General features: G+C 46.8%; 1 protein-coding gene across 4 annotated transcripts in view; it reads right to left on the bottom strand.

The window, feature by feature from the left end:
* SPEG (striated muscle enriched protein kinase) overlaps positions 1-14,403 on the bottom strand; it is a 157,705-nt gene that overhangs the window by 81,307 nt on the left and 61,995 nt on the right. For all 4 annotated transcript variants that reach the window (XM_061609399.1, XM_061609402.1, XM_061609400.1 and 1 more), the window contains 5 exons: positions 10,686-12,082; positions 7,439-7,582; positions 6,030-6,212; positions 1,080-1,288; positions 687-775 (listed from right to left, as the gene is read on the bottom strand). In XM_061609399.1, coding sequence (XP_061465383.1) covers positions 687-775; positions 1,080-1,288; positions 6,030-6,212; positions 7,439-7,582; positions 10,686-12,082 — 2,022 coding nt within the window. The remainder of the gene's footprint in view (positions 1-686; positions 776-1,079; positions 1,289-6,029; positions 6,213-7,438; positions 7,583-10,685; positions 12,083-14,403) is intronic.

The raw sequence follows: 14,403 nt of genomic DNA, 5'->3' as shown, positions 1-14,403 counted from the left end.
CAAGGATTCCTGCCAGCACAATGGGACTTTCCCTTCCCCACCGCTCTTCCCCCGGTGTACCCTGCACCCTCCCCAGATCTGCTCTGGAGGGTTGAGAGAATTCCCAGAACAGTGCATGGGGGGAAACAGGAGAGGCTATTCCATCGGACAACCAGAAATGCTTGCACTGATGGAACAATCTCTTTAGCGTTATGTTGAAAACAATCAATAGCTTTTGGTAAAACACAGTCAAGTCAGTTCATGCCATAAGATCAGAGATCCCATTTTTTTGCCATCATACCCAGGCTAATCAGGTCTGATTCTAACACATTTTGGAAGGCAAATGCACAAGATCTGCTTTCTTTTTGCCATCCCACCACTTACATACATACAACCTAACCATTCTCAGGTTGGATGGGCCTAGTGCCTTTTGAAAATCAAAGACCATCCTTGTCAATATTCCCACAAACATGTTTGCTATCCTGCCAATGTATGTTATCACACAATGGTTAGTCACTGTGGTGTACTGAAGGCCACAAAGAAAAAGAAAAAGAAACCAGCATTCTCCTCAGTTTACAACAAGCTTCCCTGACTAGTTGCCTGAAAGAGATTCTTATTTTGCAAAACTGGGAAAACCTCACTGCCCCATCTCATCCAGTACAATATGGCTACTCTTGAAGTCATGCTGTATCATAAAGTCCACTCACCAGTGCACAATGGGCTTCGGCTCTCCCTGCACCTGAATGCGCAGGACCACATCCTGTCCCTCCAGTATTTCCTGGTCAGTCAGTGCCACCTGCAGGAGAGGGCATCAGGATCATGCCAACTGACAAAGCAGCTTTTTTTTAAGGCAGGGTGCAGGTTTGAGCAGAGTGGGAGGTAAGCTCTGCCAGGGCCACATCCGCAGGCGCAATACCTTCAGCAGAGCAAAAGCTGGAATTTGCTTTTTGCCCCAAACGCCTGAGCAAGTGAGCAGTGAGACTCTGCCAGCACCTGTCAAAAGCCAAGGGAGCGCCTGCTTGTATCCTGATTCAAGTGCACCAAAAGCCAAAGGCTACTGTCCACCATCATGCCCCCCTCTAGTCTCACTGTCTGCTCACCTCAAAGGATGGGGCAGCCTTGAAGGTGATGCCCACGTGCACAGGGGCTGGGCCAATCTCAGACCGGGGTTGCACTTTCATGACAGGGTGGTGCCGAGGGGTGCTAGACTCAGGAAACTCTTCTAAGGGGCTCAGGTACTCTTCATCTGATGTGACAGGGCTGCTGAGTTCATGCCTGGGTACCAATCGGCTGTGGGATTCTACGGGAGCTAGACAGAAAGAAATGTGTTATAGGTATCACTTAGGAGCACAAAAGAGTAGCAAAGGTTCCCAGCCTAAGGGGGACAACAGCACCATGGTGGAGCCCACATAGCAGTGAGTGCTCATATCCAGGGATTTCAGTTGACTGTTTGGCCACAAGCACAGAGTAAATGATTGAATTTGGCTTCTTGCATGATATCCCAACTGCACCCCATAGTTTGCTGAGGCTTCCATTTGCTTTAGCTTTTTAAAAATAGCACATTGGAAGGGGGGGACACATACATAAAGGAATAACACTAAATGACTATTAGAATAGATTGGTTCCTTCTAACAGTAATAGAAATGTACCGTTTCAAGGATGTTTCGTTTCTTTTGCAGTCTTTAGGGACCATACACAAACTTCTTCCCCCATCCCCATAAAAAAGCATTGCCTTTCCCAATGACTGTAGTCATGCACAGGGGTAGGTTGGGATTTTGCAAACATTGTTTTCTTGTAGACATAAGCATCAAAAAGGTTCAGGTAGGATCAGCTTCAGGCCCAAGGCCTGTCAATCATCTATTACAGGACTATTATGGCTACTACTTTCCTACACGCCCCATCCCACTCCACTGATGTGGGATGTAACTACATTGTTAACTTTTCCCACATTATTTTCATCATTCTAATGTTACCAGAGCAACATCAGATGGAGCCTTGGGTAAGTGGCAACCATATTACATAAACACTGGCCTTCAGGTATGTGGTGGTTAGATTGCCTTCATTCTTTGCTTTTCCCTCTCTCTTCCCACAGATGCCAGTTTTCTGTTTCCTACCTCTACCTACTTTCCTCTTGATTGTACCACTATGCCCTATTTTGCAATTAGGGCACTGTACCCAGCCTAGCATAAACAATATTGTCTCAAAGAGACCACTGTTGCTTTTCCTGCATGGAGCCTAGAGGCTGATTTACACTAGAGCTACACAGGAAGAAATATCACATAGTATACAGCCCTCTTAGACCTGTATTATTCAAATTGCAGTTAGAGGATCACATGTTGGACTACAACCTGGGAGACCAGGGTTCGAATCCCCACACAGCCATGAAGCACACTGGGTGACCTTGGGCCAGTCACTGCCTCTCAGCCTCATGAAAACCCTATTCATAGGGTCACCATAAGTCGGAATTTACTTGAAGGCAGTACACACACACACACACTTCATTTCAATTCATCTTCCCTGTATGTAGAAAAGTAAGAGTGGGCTAGCTTGAATCCTCCTTCTCCCTGATAGACTCACTTTCCACAGATATGGAGGTTGTTTGGGTTTTTTAATATGACAGAACATTCAAACCTGTGCATATCCATCCATCTCCATATTCTAAAGTGGCAGGACTGTACCACGTGACATTTCTGAATGATGTTTGTCTGCATAACTGAGATGGTAAAATCATTACACACAGATTTTATCAGTTCAGTTTTCTTTCGAGAGGCTTTTGTCCAAACTGACACTCATATGACAATTACAAGATCAGAAAGAATGTTAGTTTTCAACATTCATCAGTCATGAAGCTCACCTTGGGCAAGTCATTAACTGTTCTTACCTACCCCACAGGGTTGTTGTGAGGACAAAAAGAAATAAGGGGAGACACCATGCTGCTCTGGACACTTGGGAGGGAGCAGGAGACTACAGTGTAATAACAAACAAATGGGCATGGTAATAACCAGTTACAATGCATGTATGTATAATGGGGTTGTTGCAGAGAAACAGGTCCTCCTCTGAATTTGATGTGACAAAGTCATCGTGTGAGAACTTTTATCATCTCAGATAAGCATATATGACCAGTCGTAACAAAATAAAATTTGATTGACTGATCTTAGCAAATAGCATATTTACAACATGTGCAATCTGCACAGTGAACCGTGTTTATAATAAATGTAAAGAATTTGATGATCCAAGTTGTGAAACCCATCCTGCCATAAGGCCCTTGTTTATATCCATCGCTTGCCCAGAAAATCCAGCTGGTATAGCACAGTGGGGAGGAGAGCCTGGCTGGGAGTCCAGAGTCTGTGAGTTCAAATCCCCACTCATATCTCCTGGGTGTCAAGGGCCAGCTAAAGATCACCTCCACAGTGAGTGGCTCAGGGGTTACGTGCCCTGCCACCTGTGCAGCCGTGGGCAAGCTGCATAGTCCAAGGAGCCCAGTTGCCCCCCAGCTGGCAGTTGCGGACAAGGAGGGGTCTGGCTTGTGCAGCTGTGGCAAGCTGAGCAGACCCTAGCCAGATGGGGAGGACTAGCCTCAGAGGGAGGCAATGGTAAACCCCCTCTGAATACTGCTTACCATGAAAATCCCTATTCATATGGCAGCCATAAATCGGGATCGACTTGAAGGCAGTCCATTTCCATGTTGCCCAGAAAAAGGAAGCATGAGGAAACAGAAGCCACAAGCCCTTTCCCCGTTACTGCTTTAGAAGACGTTAAATTCAGACCCTGCCAAGTCCTACGGACATTCAGGGATACCCATTACTGATATCTCTGTGCCACCTCCATCTGGTAAAAAAAGAACAAAAGGAAGGAACTTGGAAGGAGGGACAGAACAAAGGAAGACTTAAAACAGCTAAGAATCAGGCAGTTCCACTGTCTTTTCATATTTGCAGCGTCATTCCTGGCTTGCTCTCCCTGAAAGGGGCCAAGGTGACATTAGTAGTTCAGACAACCACAACTTGCAGAGTATGCATTGTGGGGAGGCCTTGCTGTGGGGCCAGAGTTAGTGGAAACAATCAGTGGCAATTTCCATGACAATGATACCTAATGCTACCCTTCAAACTGAGTGGGGATGGGCAGGATATTTACAACAAAATCATCCTTTAAAGCAGTGATTCTCAAACGGTGCACTCAGGCACACTGGTGCGCCCTAAGAGGTGGCTAGATGTGCCTCAAATATTATGAAAGTATATTTTAAAAATGAGAAGAAACTCATTTGTATAGGGTAAGCAATAGTTTTCTATAGTTTAAGTTATTTTTATTAAATATATTAATATATTTTTAATTTTGTACACAAAGTGCGCCAGAAAATTTTTATACGTTTTACAGTGTGCCGCGAACCAAAAAGGTTTGAGAACCACTGCTTTAAAGAGACAGAATGTGGAGAGGTTTCTTAGCGCTTTGCACAAATCTGAGGAGGAAACAGAGCTGTGTTTGATCCAGTTAAAAGGATAACTCTTTCAAGCTCCACATCATACTCTGCTGCAGGCAGGGGAAGATTACCCCATGTGGACTGGAGGGACCTGTCTTTCACTATTAAGAAACAAAACAAGGTAAGCTACCTTTGAATGAGAGTGTCTCTCTCTTACTCACTCACTTGCCGTGACATACCCAAACAAGAAGGTAAGTGACCCAGAATTTTGGGCTGCCCCTTCTGGAGACCATTGCTTTGGGAGCTTATGGTCTAGTATGCTCTCCATAGCTCTCATTTCTTCCTGCCTATAGGGCAGGTGTAGTTCAGGGTATACAAGGGGGCAAGAAAGTGAGCTGATGGCTCCTCATCACTTCACATCATCCAAATGTATATATATATAGGGCCCATCCTATTTTTTTGTGATGTGATGTTAGGTTGTTTTTAACTGTTTTAATGATGTATTTTAAAACTGTTGTGACCTGGCCTGGGACCTTTGGTTGAAGGGCAGGTAATAAATTTTAATAATAATAGTACAAAGGTTTAATGGGAGCAAGGGACGCTTTCCCTCCTCCCTGGCTTCACAAGTCTCTGATCCCAACAAAATTCCTACCCAGGAGTTGAAATATCCACACTCGCCCTGTCTCATTTCCGAGTCCCCACCCCTATGAAGGCTGCAATCCTCTGCACACTTACCTGGGATTAAGCTCCATGGAACATAGTGGGACTTCCGAGTAAACATGCATAGGATTGCAGTGCAAGAACGGAGGGGAGCGTCCCTCCCGAATCTGAAATCCGCGCACCAAAGGGGATCCTACAGCCATTTCCCGACGATGGTCTCTCCCCCTCTGCCCGCTTCAACTGAAATACCCTATTCTTTTCAAAGACGGCGTCCAACGTGGAGGGAACGGGTAGGCAAGCGGATCCGGCGGGGGGTGGGTGGAACTGAGCCGCCAGAGCCCGGGCAGAAGCCTCTCCGGAGCCCCCTTCTCTTCGAGCCACAGCCGAGGGCGGGGGCCGCGCTCCAGACAGACACTTAAGCCAGCCCCTTCAGGGCTCACATTTCAGATCAACCCATGAGTGACCTCCCTTGCATCCTTTCAGATAATTTATTTGCACGTGCCCAGAAACCCTAACAAACCGCAGCTGCCGACACCGACAGGGGTCTCCCCTCGGAGGATGTGATCCGGAACACCGATAAGGAACACGCCTTGGAGTCACTCAGCTACTCGTCCCTCCACCTCCGGGGGTTGGTTGCTAGAGCCCAGCAGTCCAGGCCGTCTCTCCCTTCTTCCCCTCATTCAGGATTGCTGGCTGTTTGTCAGCCAGGCTGGTCTAAACCAAGCCTTGTAGGGTAAAGGCAGCCTCATGTCTCTTTCATCAGCAGCAGTGCGGACAGGCACAAGGCTGACAGAAAAAGACCCACCGCATAGGATGCTGACTGAGAACCAAGTCTTCATACTGCTTCTCCCCAGACTTTTGTGGGAATTTGACTCTACCAGCCCCTTGGCCTTAAGACAACCAGCTGGCCTGGAAAGGGCCCCTCCAGCAGCCTCCCATCTCTGGACTGCCTCCACTGACCTCATCACATGCTTACCAGGCCGCACAGTCAAGATGGCACTACAGCAGGCCTCGCCCACCTCATTGGTGGCGCAAACGGTGTAGAGGCCGGCGTCAGCCGCACGGGCATTCCTGACCAGCAGGGTGTGGCGTTCCCCCTCTGCTTTGATAGGGCGAGTGGTGCTGCTCCGAAAGGGGACACCGTCTTTTCGCCATGACACTGTGGGGAAGGAGTGAGTGGGTAGGAGGTCAGCAGCTGGGAACATCACACACACACTTATGTAATTTCTCATCTTATCCATTGAATGCTAGAATAGTGTCCTTTTCAAAAGGCAGGGGTGAGGGATTTTTATCAACCTGAGGGCCACATCTCTTCTGTGCAACCTTCTGAGGGCCACATGCCAGCATTGGGTGAGGCCAGAGGCAAAAGTGGGCAGAGCAACAAATGTAAATTTTTTACTTTGTACAGTAGGCTAGTTTCTACACACACGGAGTATTCTCAATCCAGACAAGCAAAAGGCATTACCACAGGTCAATAACACATTCCAGCCAGGCAAAAACACTTGAAGAGGGCATGGAGCAGGGCCAATGAGGGAAATGGCATGGAGAGTCTCAAGGACCAGATAGAGAGGCCTGGAGGACCTCGTTCAGCCCCCATCTCTGCCAAAGAGTATCTGTTCCTTTAGGAACAGGTGGGTAAAAGCTGGTAAGTGCAGCTTAGTCTAAATTCTCTGAAACAGGCAACCTACACAATTCTATGGCTGTCATTTTCCCTGTGTTATTTCCCAAGCATAAAACAGGACCACATCTTGGTGATAGCATGGGTGTTTCTCTTGGGAAATTACCTCATAGTAAAGTTGTCAGCTCTTGAAATAAAATATTTTGGTGCCAGGGGGATGGGCTGAATTCTTTGCAGGCCTGCTATTGAGAACCCAAAAGTTTGGGAGGTGGAGGGGAGGAGAAGGCGAGCACAAAAGCCTGCCTGTCTAAGAACGGGCAGTTTCTGCATTCTGGTCAGTTGCAACACTACTCACCAGTCATCATTGGTGGTGCTACTGGGCAGCCACAGCTGGAATTGCATCAATTTTCTCTCCACCACCACCCTGCCCCCATATTTCAATCTCCCCACCAACATTGCCACAAGGACAATTTGTTGCTGGACCATATTCAAAAGCAGGATCCTTATTGAGGTAAACTGGGCAACATAGTAATATGCAACACAAAATCAAATTCTCCACTAAATTGGTCCACTAGTGGAGTATTCCCTAGAGATCTATGGAAATGGAAACAACTCTGTGGTCAGAGAAAGCAGCAAAGTTAGGGTAGATCCCCCCACCCCCCGCATCTCCTGGCCTCTCACTCTGGCCTGCACTGGGCACCCCACAGGTTTGCCTGTGCATGTTCATGACTCATCCCACATTCTGGCTAGTAACTCCATGCACTTGCCTTCTGGGGAAGGGTTGCCAGAGACGATACATTTGAACAGCACCTCCGTTCCAGCTATGACTGTTATATCCTGGATAGGAATCTCAAAGATGGGGGCCTCCAGTGGGTCCTCACCCGCTGAGATGTAGGAATCATCAGAAGATTCTGCACAGAGAGAGGGAGAAAGAGCAGCTTGAAAAAGTGGTGGTATTATTATTATAATTTATTACATGTGTATACCGCCCCATAGCCGAAGCTCTCTGGGCGGTTTACAACAATTAAAAACATTAAAAACAAATACACAAATTTAAAAACACATTTTAAAAAAACCAATTTAAAAACATGTGCTAAAATTATTATTTATTACATTTGTTAGATATGGAAGTGTGTGGGTGGGGAATGGGTCTGAAACTCACATGGAGATAAGACTGCACTACCTTTGGGAAGTGTTTAAATCTTAGCCCCCTTTTTCACAGTAAGGCATATTGAGAGACTGGAACTGGTTTTGTTATCAGGAAGGGTGCCCCAAGAGAGTGAGAGTCCTTTTATGTGCTGATGATTACAGCTTGCTCAAAATCTTTAATCTTTCCAAGTTACTCTGTTTTCTTCTAACACAGTGTGGATTCCTGATCTAATGCTACCTAGCTGAGTCCCAAGGATTAGAGGAGTGACCTGAGCAGCAAAGCTCACTCTGCCTTGGTGCTGATATGCACCTTTAAGATTTCCAAGAATAAATAAAGAGGATGAGCCCTGTTTCAGTTGTTTAGAGTGGGAAAATATTAGAACCTCCATAAAATCACTATTATAGCTTAATACATTCAAAGCTGACACTAGTCATAAATGTGTCTAAATTTTTCAATGATCACTTATTGAGTCAGATTACCTAGGAAGGAAGTGGTTTACTTACTTTTCTATCAGTGATTTGGAGACCCAGTGCAGCAGCTAGCTGTGATATGCACAATTTCTATGTATATATTTAAGCCTCAGCCCAAGTCTGCAAAATGGGGATACTAAGGCCAACCTACCTGTCTTATAAGCCTTTAGCAAAAATGCCTGAAGAATATATGTAAATGTTAAGCAAAATCTGCACTGGTCCAAAGAGCAGGTATTGTCATTCTTGACTCGAGAGCACAGAAATTCCTGCCACAAAATCTATGTGAGCCACTAGGAGACTGCAGTTCCCTGTAACATACTTGTAACCACAGCAAGCTGTAAGCCAATTAACTGTTGTATTTGTTGCACCTTGTCTTGTTTTTGCTAGTTATTTTGAGGCTCTGATCTTTGCCTATCAAGCTGCCACACTCATTAGCCCTCTCAGAAATCCCATTTTTATGCTCATATTCCTCTCTCCAACTTCCATTAATCACAGGCTGTGTGTGTCCCTTCATTTTATGGAAAGCTACAAAAAAGGCAGAGAGACAAGGATAGTGAGTAAAATTTGGCTGCCGGTGTTTTAATTGCATGTGCTTTGCATGGATTCCACATCAATTGTATTCTGCTGTTGGTTCAGGCATTCTCTGTAGACATTTGCTGATCAGAACTAATCAGTCACTTTTCTTCCTTTTGACGCAATGAAGGTCTTGCTCCACTTTTCTAATTGGAAATGTAAACAAATTTGTTTGATCAACTAAAAATTAGCAACTACACTTGGAAATCACTTCTCAGTGTTGATTGTAGTAATTTGTGCGTGTGCGTGTGTGTGTTTAGAACAGAAATCTCAAAAAAGATACCAGTGTAAAACCTGGCTAATCTACTCAGGTTTTTCCATAATAAAAATCAGCCTAGCACTTGCTCTATGTGAGAAACATACTGGCCTGGCTAGCTCTGTTCTTGGATCACTGGCACAGCTGGTTCAAGTACCCTTCTCACTCTTCAGGTTGGGAGCATGGGAATTTGTTGCGTGAACACAGACTGACAAAAATAAAAAGGGTGAGGTAAGTGTAGGAGTGGGAGGTGGATGAGTCATAGTAAGGTGCTGGGGGGCAAGAGGCTTGGCTGGAACTCCCAGGCTCCAGCACCTTATTTCTGGTACCCAAAAGGGATGAGCTATTACCCAGAAGTGCTGCTTAGGTAGCATTTAGAAGCCCCACCAGCTCAGTCTATTTCAGAGCGTGTGACCCAGAGAATCAGTGCAGATCCATTTGGCTCTAGGAAGCCTCGGCCCCAGGGTTTGCTCTTCAGTCTGAGCAACTTGTTTCCTAGTGAGAAGATCCTGCTATGCTGAGTTCCTGCTTATTGCTCTTCTTCAGTCTGGCTACTGCCTCTGGAGCCACTGCCTTGGACAATGCTGCTGGCCTCTGGCCCACCTTCTCTGAATAGCTGCTACCTCTGCATTCTGACCATTTGCCTGCCTTAAACTACATTGCTGGCCTCTGGCCCCCACATGGCTGGTGGGGTTGCTCCTTTCTGACCTCTGGGTTCTGAACCACTAGAGGTGCTGTCTTCCCCCAGAAATAGACATTCTGACAGTATGCATGAGAGAAACGGGTGTGTGCATATGTGAGTGGCTGAAGACAAAAAAGAAACTCAGATATTGTGTGTCCTCAAACCCTCATGAGCAGCTCCAAAAGGTTCTAGTACCTCAAGGTACCATCCAGCGGGTAGCCTTCTGGCAGCCAGGCCAGATTCTTATCTTCTCCACCCTCCACAAACCAAGAAAGAAAAAAACACGTTTACAACATTGCCACTGGCAATTGTTTAATTATGTGTTTGACAAACTCCTAAATAAAGAATGTGCACACATATAACTTGCATTTTAATACCTATATTACACAACTATCAACTTCTGCTTAATTGTACAGCCCGTATTTTGCATTTAAAAATTCTATTATTTGTTGAAGAGGGAAGGGCCTCACTCATGTTATAGTTTAGGGCCACAACAAGTTTAAATCCAGCCCTGGCTCCACTCACTCTGCTTGGGGCATCTTATGCCAAGCTCATACACAGGTGACTCTTCCAGGCAAGCCTGGATGAGATTACAGCCCAGACGCTAATGACATTGGCAGACATGTGAGAAGCAGCCACAATAGATAATGGCAAGCCACGCCCAAGCCTGAGCACTCACCAGCCCTCTTGATGAGCTCATCCAATCCCAGGTATGCATGATGCCCTAGGCTGAATCTCAAGGGGCTGGAAAAGGGGTACTAAGGGCCTCTCCGTTGGGGGAGGAGATTAGTAGAGTTCTCCACATGGCACACAACAGAGTGTTCCTGCCTGCCTTGCCAGTTTCCTCCCCAACAGTACAATAGCACTTGCCCTTATTCCATACCTGGTTCAGGCGATGATCGCCGGGTCCGGCGGCCTTTGCCTCTGCTCCGTGCGCTCTTCCCTTCCTGAGGCTGCAATGCATTATCCTTTTTCTCTGTCACTTTCCCCATCTTTCTTTCTGACTCTCTGTTTGCACCATGGGCCCCTGCCCTGCTTCTGTCTGTCCCTGGTTCTGTCTTGGCCCGGGGCAGCGAATGTCCATTCTGCCCAGATTCCCATTTCCGGGCATGTGAGGCTGCACTTGGACCCTTTGACTCATGGCTCTCTTTTGCTGTGCTCACAGAACCTGCATCCATGCAGTCATTACTCTCCGGAGGCCCAGTCTGCAGCAGGTCCCTCCTTCCCAAAGGGGTAGTGTGAGTCAGTGGGCACTGCTCCACCTTTCGCCACAGATCCTGTCCATTCAGCTCAGTTTCCTTCTGACCTCTGTTCTGTTCTCCCATCAGTTCAACTGTGGCTGTACTCCTCAGTGGAGGCTTTTGTGTCCCCTTGGGCCCATCTCTGGGTCCCACTAGACCCACACTGGACAACACCAGCTGTTGCACACCGTGTGCATTCTCTGCAAGTGGCAAAGCCTTGAGGGGTTTGAGTTTCCGTGGTGGTGGGACCCTGGGAGCAGGTGGCTCAGTGGAGGAACATGGAGATGGTGACCTGAACAGTTCTTGTGATCGCCGCAGTTGCTGCTGAGACACGGTGCGTTTGATACGGCCCAGTTCCTCTGTGAATTTGTGCTCCAGGTCATACAAGTGGCTGGAGAAACGGCCCCGCTCATCCAAGGAGGCTGCCTTCTGGTGGAAGGTGTGGCGCCGAAGGGCTACACCTCCCAGTTCTGAGTGGGTATCATCTTGTAGGTCCTCATGCGAGGCAGCCGAGATGAAGGGACTGCCATCATCGAAGCCAGCCTGATCAAAGGAGCGTGTCTTGCGTAGGGGAAGCCATGTATGTCCAGCAAAAGGGTTATCATTCTGTTCCAGGCTTTTCTGCCGCTCCTCAAAGAACTTCAGCTTGTCAAAGATCTTGGAGCCTGACCGTGGCAGCTTGGGTGATGGGCGAAGGACAGACACGCGGCTGGAGGACTCACTCAGTGGTGTCTGGGGCCGCGACTCTCCTGTGCCAGCCTGAGAGTAGCCAGATGACTTTGGGCGCTTCAGCTTCTCATCAAATTCCTCAGATGCTGTGTCTTGGAACTCAGGGGGCATCAGCAGCTTTCTGCGGGGAGCCACCAGTGGGGTGGGGCCACAGCTGGCTCCAGGTGGTTGGAGGGGGCACTGCCCTGCTCGGGGGGACACCGGGCGCTGGTGAGGAGGTTTCAGTGCAGGTGGGTGGAGGGTATCTATGCTGGCTTTGCTGCTGCCGCTGTTGGCATCATCCCTCCGGTACCCACCATGGGGGAGGCTGCTGCAGTTGGAAAACAAAATATGACAAAGTTTGCTAAGGGAGAACAGCCTGAAAACTTAACAGAGGTGAGTAGCAAAGGATCAGACACCTACAGGGACAATAAACTATGGCCATGAGGACAACTACTTTTAATGGGTAATGCTGGGTTTGAATTGTCCATGTAAGAGAGAGAAAGAGCAATGAGATTCTTCCACTTACTTGAGAAGAAGGCAGAACCCTCCTGAGCTGAAGGAGAGAGTGCATGCGTGCGAGTGAATGAGAGTGAGTGAGTGAGTGACACAGAGAAAGGGGTTTAGCTGGTTGTTTTTGCCTTCTCCAGATAGGCTTGACTTCTTATTTGAATGTCCTGGAGCTGTTTGCTCTACATACACCTTTCTGCAATGCCCCTGCTCTGTGTTGTGGCATCTCATGGTCCAGATTGCATTCTGATGGGTCCTGCCTCTTAACAACGGCTTTTGTTCATTTCAAACTCTGTGATTCTAAGAATGGCCAGATGGGTCAGTTGGGATCTTGTTTATTGGCAAGATCCAGCTGTTGGTCCTACCTGCTAAATGAGCTGTACCAGGATGCCACATCAGGGCAAAAGAAGAGATTTCGGGGGTCAATCAGGGTATACATCAGAAATAGATTAGTATAGGCTGGCTTGGCCTGGGGAGGCAAGGGAAAACATGGGGAGGCCCTGGTGCAGCCGGAAATGCAACAGAAGGGAGAGGGGAGGAGCATATATAGCTTCATCCTGTACACAAACATGCTTCTTCCCATAGACACAAACACTAACTCAGTGGTACATACAAACAGGCACACACATTCATTCCAATGCCAACTTAGTTGCTTACAAAAAATGGGCATGCATGTTTAGCTACATGCGCGCGCACGCACACACACACAAAGTGACAATTGTGCATGTGTATAGTTAGGTATGTACCATAGCCTGAGGATGATAAGCATGAGGATAAGGTAGGGAAAGCAACCTAAGGAAGGAAGAAAAGACGTAGCTGAGGGAGTCTCTAACTACCTAACAAAGCTCTGCAACCCACCCGTCCATCAGATCCTTAATACACTCACTGGCTCTGCAATTCAGCATGGGATTTGCTGTCACTTTCAGAACACGATGAAGCTCAGCTTTCATTTTTGAGAAAAACTGCTGGTATCAAGTTTCCCATTATTACAGGGGTGAAAGAATAAAAATGTGTGGGCGGTGCCTGCTAATGGCTCAGAAACTCGAATGGATCTATATATGGTTTGAGAGGAAGAGATCTGGCACTTTGCGCAGCTTCTTATCTCTCCCAGTTTGCCTCCCTGCCTCGCTACATTTCTGGGATGAAAGAGTCTTGTGATTTTTTTACAATGCGTGTATGTGTGTGTGTGTGTGTGTGTGTGTGTTCGATACTAACAAAGTGACATTACTATAGGCAAAAGTGCCACCACTGGAGCAGAGGTCATTACATTACATGTGAGGTTCTTAAGTACTAATCTTAACCAGTCTCTCCTCCTGGCACTGATGTTTTCTTTAAAAAAAAAAAGTCTTCCTTGACAAATTCAACATCAGGGATGGGGGACCTGTAGAGACAGATATTAGCTTCTTGACAAAAAAGTTACTACATCCGAAAGGGTACTCCTACTTCTGCTTTGCCATAGTCCAATGATTGAGAGATATTGAGGCAGGGGGGAGAACGCAAAAACCCACACCCTGCTTGAATCCTTATGGATAGGGGATGCCTAGTTATCTTTGATTGTACCCCATATTCCAACTGCCTCAGCAGTCCCTCCAAAACAAGCCTCCGCTCAGAATAATGAAGTTTTGTAGGAGATATAGTAGATGGTTTTCCTTAAGGGCTTGGGGGGGAGGGTTAATGGTTACTTCTTTTTGTTTGTTTTTAAATATTGTTTTACTACGTTCATAATATGGAAACGTCGTTTTTGCTAGCTGTTATACTTGTTATGTTACTGTTTTATTATTTTTTGTTATTAGGAAATTGTTTTTGCAATTGTTTTTGAGATGCATTTCTGTTCACTATGTTGTGAGCCACCTTGAGCACAAGATCAGCCTCAAAAGATCTTCTCTCTATCCCATCAGACAAAACAGCCAGACTGGTAAGGACTAAAGAGAGGGCTTTTTCAATTGTGGCCCCTACCTTGTGGAACTCCCTCCCAAATGATCTCCGCCATACCCCCTCTATAATGAGTTTCTGCTGGGCCGCGAAGACCTGGCTCTTCAGGCAGGCTTTTGGGGTGGGCTAGATTTTACCGTCATTGTTTTCAGATTTTAATGTTTATTATATTTGTATGCCTATTTTGTATGTCGCCCAGAGTGGCTGGAT

This window comes from Rhineura floridana, chromosome 2 (genome assembly GCF_030035675.1).
Source record: "Rhineura floridana isolate rRhiFlo1 chromosome 2, rRhiFlo1.hap2, whole genome shotgun sequence".
Lineage (NCBI taxonomy): Eukaryota > Metazoa > Chordata > Lepidosauria > Squamata > Rhineuridae > Rhineura > Rhineura floridana.
The sequence above is the reverse complement of the archived record's forward strand: the minus strand, read 5'-3'. Positions and strand labels throughout refer to the sequence as shown.